This window comes from Stegodyphus dumicola, chromosome 5 (genome assembly GCF_044657685.1).
Source record: "Stegodyphus dumicola isolate Sdum_Otavi_A_Nest chromosome 5, ASM4465768v1".
In the NCBI taxonomy this organism is placed as follows: Eukaryota; Metazoa; Arthropoda; class Arachnida; order Araneae; family Eresidae; genus Stegodyphus; species Stegodyphus dumicola.
The window spans coordinates 200,552,707-200,558,706 of NC_140772.1; the positions used below are offsets into that span (position 1 = coordinate 200,552,707).

At 31.2% G+C, this 6,000-nt stretch overlaps 1 protein-coding gene across 1 annotated transcript in view; it reads left to right on the plus strand.

Annotated features, from left to right (window-relative positions):
- The window catches only part of LOC118189782 (uncharacterized), a 107,406-nt gene extending 106,244 nt beyond the window's left edge, over positions 1 to 1,162 (plus strand). The window contains exon 14 of the mRNA XM_085817863.1: positions 1,094 to 1,162. Coding sequence (XP_085673989.1) covers positions 1,094 to 1,162 — 69 coding nt within the window. The remainder of the gene's footprint in view (positions 1 to 1,093) is intronic.
- The last annotated feature ends 4,838 nt before the right edge of the window (positions 1,163 to 6,000 follow it).

Here is a 6,000-nt window from a genome sequence, read left to right on the forward strand (position 1 = left end):
CCTATGAAGGCACTATATCCGTGCCTTCTCCGATATTCGCGCCCAGGCCTTTCGATATCGTAGTCAGGCTCCCCTAGCCACTATACCGTCTGGGTGGCGCAAAGCTATTTTTAAAGGTCTTCGAAAGACTATTCACCAAACTCTTAACAAAAGACCATACACTAGATTTCCATTCGGCGTTTCTTCGGAAAAAACGCCAAACTTGGGTACTAATGTAGCATTTAACGTTCATATCTTCTCCTTCTGCTGGGTGCAATTTTTCTTTATTTTCACAAATATGCCAAAAGTCAAATGCCAAAATTCAGTGGATTAAAAAAAGCAATACCGTGATGTGGATTCTATTACAAGAGAAGGCTCAATGTTCCAATATTCTGTGCCAAGAGTTCCAGACCTCTTTCCACTCTTCAAGCAATGGACAGCATGCTGAGAAAAGTGCGTCGAAGCTAGTGAATACTCTGAAGGTACTTAAGTATGCAAGTGTAAAGTAGAACACAATTGCTTAAAAATAATCTCGGTTATTTTTGGGTTTCTTCTTGTAATGATCTAGCAAATAAACGGAGTGTCCTATACGTAAATACTTTACAAATAACATGTTACAATTAGTTACAATTACCATAGTTATCATTACACTTCAGTTCAATTAGTAATCAGAACTCAGTATTCTTTAAAACGTTCCCCAAATTCCTACCAGTTTACATATTTACCATTATAATGTTCTATTTTCAATTTAGACAATTTGATATTAGGATATTTACTATTTATCCCTTCTTAAGAATTTCTAAAGGATTCGTTAGTTTCCCTTTCGCTTTTATTAACGTACTTATCTATTCTCGATTTGGGACACGATAATTTTTTGGCAATAATCCTGGCTTGTCAAACATCTGCTTCAAGCATTTCTAAATCATTTATTATACTTTTATATTTTATAATTTAGCTGAATGATCTGATTAGCTTTCTCTTCCATCTGATATTTTTAAGCCTTCCAAATCGCGATTATCAAAGTTGTCCTCCTTTAATGTATCACTTATTTTTCTCACAGTTTGGGTTAACAAATTTTGATTATTTTTTTTTCTTTTAATCTTTAATTCACTAGGTTTTTCCTTTTCCTGTTGCTGTACCTCACGAATATTTCGGCAACATAAAACAAAATGTTCAGTCATAAAACAGAAGTTCAAATAAAACAGAAAGTTCTTATCCTCATGAGCTTTTTAGAATACGTAAGGGACCATTATTTAAACATTACTACATTATTGGCACAATACAATGAAGAAAAAATTACACCTTCCTATAGCCACGTACCTAGAGCCATCAAATCCGAACATGAGCATCTGGACCCCCGAATTTGGAATTTGGAAGTTTTTTTATTATTTATTTCATATTTTGTTAAACCTTTAATGAATTTTTGATCAAATAATTCAAAGATTTCAAAGTACAATGGCAAAACTGTACGGAAAAAAGCATTTTTATCTCCAGCGCGCGAGCCTGTGTATCGGAAATTCTAAAGAGATACTATTTTTAAATATTTTGTGATATTGTTGTTGAACTGGATTTTCTATGATTTAAGTGCGAAGAACATGATATTTAATAAGTAGAGGTAACACACAAAACATTGAAATCCCTTTGGGCATAATATAAAATCTGAAAGCTTTCAGATTTTTGTTCATTTATTTATATATTTATTTTGTTTGTTCGTTCCTTTGTTTGTTTGATTTGAAATCCAGGAGACAAGGATCTTCTCTTCCTCCGCAACCTATTTTCCTTGGTTAAAATACATTAAAACGAATATGAATTCTTTATGGACTGCATCCTAAAGTAAAATCAAGTCAATCCGTGGTGGAATGACTGGAGTTCTAATGTACTTTGCCATGATCAAATAATTCACTGGAGTTCATTCCATTCTTGAAATATAAATTTTCATTAACAACTTCCTAATTGTTTTTTTAAATTCATATGCTTATTATAAGTTATAGCTATGATCAGAAATTTAAGAATGAGATTTCTGATGTTAATTTCTTTTAATTTTTCTAGGGTGTTCGTACAGAAATTCTCCCTATTAATATCATAAATTAAGCTGTATTAATTGTATGCTGATCTGCTCAAAGAAGAAGCTTAAAGCACTTTCAGTCTCTTGATCCTGCATGTATATTAATTTTGTTGCCTAAAATTTGATTTACTTACTAATTATAAATACTTTACTAATCAATAATTTAATTTGTTATATATATATCATCTAGCCTTTAAATTTAATTTTTTATAAATTAAAAATTTATTAATTTTTGTATGATATTGCATGTAATTCATCATATCTTATTTTACAAAGTTTGGGATGCATGTTCTCTGTAAGAATATCATGCTTGCATACCCAAGAATTTGAATTGTATCTTTAATTTTTGTTGTTATTAAAAAACCTACAATGTATACTAATTTTTTTCAATTACAATGTATGCTAATTTTCTGAGCTGTTAAAATGTTTTGTTGTCAAAAAATTGCTATTCGTTTGTTTTTCGTATTAGGAAATATAATGTGTTTACATAATTTTTACTGATTCAGAAATTAAAATATGTTTAGAAGTATTATTTTAGGATGCTTCTTACCTTGATTACAAACTTTAGTTTCATAGTCTTTATTTCCTACCAATAAATTCTTTTCGATATACAGTAATTATATAGATAAATGCATATGTAGTCTTATGCAAAAATCGCTAATTTATGTACGATTAACACAGCCAAAAATTTGGATAAACTGTCCGTATTACTGAAAAGCTTCGTGATAAAATCTTGCTTTAATGAATCATTTGTATTTAATTTTACGTGATACCAACATTAACTGCATGAATTCTTCCAGAGTTGTCTATTTTGGGCTAAGCAAATATTCAGGTAATGAGACAGATAGCATAAAATTTATTCGAGACTGATAATGATAATCACAAGGGCTATCAGTATAATACTATATGCATGCGCTTCAACCATTTTAGTTGTTTCTAAAGGCTTCGGTATTCGATAAACCCTAATCATTACAATAAAAAGCCTTTCATCGATCTTCGCAGATCTTAAATTTTCGAAAAAATTAAAATATTTGAATTATAACGAATATCATAGTATAGTTTATAATCCGACTGTTAAAATCTTCAGTGCAAAAGGACAAAACGTTTCCACAATAGGAATTGGTGAAATTAGTATCAAGTTATGCATAGTGTATTTAGTAATTCTCTTTTCATCATTTGTTCTAAGTTATCCCAAGTTTTAATTATACATATTTTAAGAGTGTAAATTTTTTTAAATATTTCTATCTTTTATTTAATCAAGAATTTCTCTACTTTTTCAAGCCTGTATTTTGTGTTTGGTTTAATTAAGTTCTGCACGTGTATATATTTCAAATCTTTTGTATGTTACTTCAAATTCAGTGCATTCCACTAGATCAAACTCTCAAAACAACAAACTATTAGATGTTACATTGTAGAGTCATTAGGTTATATCGAAGCAGGAACGGGAAATATGTGCAACGACCTCGCTGGAATTTGAACTCCGGATCTCCAGAATGCACGTTGAGCGTGCTACCAGTTACACCACAAAGGCATGGGGAAAGGAGGGAGAAAATACTTTATATACTCCCCCTTTTAAAGGGCTATTAGGAGTTAGAGGACCTAGTCGCCCAAATCCTGGTGGTGGCGAAATATCGTCCAGTTCGAACGCCTCTTGTAAAGATTCTTAGAATTTTTTCGCTATCAGGAAATTGAAGAAATGTCCAGTGCCATCGGCGGGATTGGAACTCCGGACCTCTTAATTACGCGTCAAGTCTGCTTCCAGTTACACCACGTAGTCATACTGAAAAGGGAGAGAAAATACCTTCTAACGTTATTATGAATAGCATTTATACTTTCAAATATATAGCAAAATTACTTTAAAGAATCTTCAGCGCTTTTACGTTATTTTGAAAACCAAAGAATATTTTGTCTGAAGTAATTTAATACTTTCAGAACTATAGTAAAGTGGGCTGATTATAAAATTTAAATAACAACTAATAATGTAATATTCTTTCCGCATTATTTTTACAAATTTTCAAGTAGATGTATTTATATGAATTCGCAGGAATTTTGTACATGCATGAGAATAAATATCAACAGCATATAGGTAATTTTGAATCATTTTTAAATTGTTTCCAGCATTGCGCTTCCATAATATGATTAATTTATTTTAGTTTTAGGTCATTTCAATGATATAAAACATTTTTATACCCGTCATCAAATATTCCGCAATGTTAACGACCGCAAATGTGTGTTTGTATGTTTTCATTTTATTTGCAATAACTTTATTGTTAAGATCTATACTTTGCTTCGACGCAAAATTCGTTTCTAAAATTTAATTGACATTTTAGTTAATGTACTTTTCAGGATATTTTTAGAAAAAATATTCATAGTTTATCCCTAATGCGCATTACTCAATATCTGTAACTTAAAAGGATTATTGGTAAGTGGAGTCTTCTGAAGATTAAGTAAGAGTCGTGGTCATTCCCATTGTGTGATTCAGAGCGGAAGTAACTGTTAATATGCCACCTGTTTCAATATATCTGGCAATAATACAAAATGTTGCGCGTGGAAAGATCGCATGAAACATTATAGCTTAAACTGCGTATCTCTGAGTTACTGATATTCTTTGAGTGTCCTTTTCAGATAACGTCTAATACTTTTCCCATTCGTATAAAACAAATACTTTTATAGTACTGTCAGAAACTTATAATTTTGATTAATTTGAGTTGGGATGATTTATTTTCAGCCTAAGAGAGACAAGGAAATCCTTTTGCTATAATGCATGCATAGATTTATATGCTTGAAACATATAAATGCTTTGCAGTATCCTTGTGTGCATTGTTGACCTAGAGGTAGTTAGGTAATTGGCACTTTAACTACCAGATTTTTAAATAAAATTCTGTCTCAAAAATCGGCTCCTTTTACATAAAAAGGCATGGCTGGGGTAGGCTTTCCCCAATCGGAGAGGGCGGTTCCATTTAATTATTATTAACAATCGTGTATTTTTTATACTTCTTTGTTCGAGGAACAGGGCAGTTGCGTACTATGCTTATGCCACTCTACAAAGTACTCTTTATGCAATTCAACACTACATTTACCGCATTGATGCATAAAATCTGTTTTGCGCACGGCACATTTTTTGACTTAAGAATTAATTAGTTAGTCTTTATAAGTTGTAGTAAAGCTCAAACATACAAAAGGAGTTCTCAGCTACATTCATCCAAGAAAAAAAAATCTGATGTCGACACCACATGATTTTATTGTGCGCATCTTAAAATTGTAACATTTTTTACACTTTAAACAAACAACACAACGTTTAAACACAACGTTTAAACTTATTTCTTCGAATCATACTAACTTAATTAAGCGATAAAGGCAAGCTGAAAATGACATCAACACTTGCAAATTTTGAAATTATAAATTTTTGTCGAAGTCAAACTTCACGGATTTTTATTATTTCATAACGCGTATAAAACTTTTCCAAATATAAGTATAGAAACCGGCAGACCGCATTAAAATTTAGAGTTCGTTATTTGTCCAAAATTAATTTGTTTAACATGATATTCCCGAAACATGAAAATCTTATCATTTAAAAGATTTCTGTAATTGGTAACGCATGATTACGACCAACGACTGCGAAAGTAAAAGTCGGGTAAAACTTTCAAGATGGATAAGAAGGGTGATATAGTATATAAAGGCTTCAACCAATAGTAAGTTTAGTAGCTTAAATATTACGAATCAAGATAATCAAGATGCACATCGAAACTAAATCAAAACTCTATTTTCATATTAGGAACCAAAATTTCATTTTAGAATACATAGCATCTCGCTTGCTGCATCTGTTGCTGAATAGCCTGTTACGCCGTTTGTCTTCAGAACCGTTCTCCCCTCTACTTTGAATTATTATTTAATAATTTTGAAAAATTAGTTAGTAGCAGTATGAATCTGAAAGTAACATGAAGACTGAAACATGT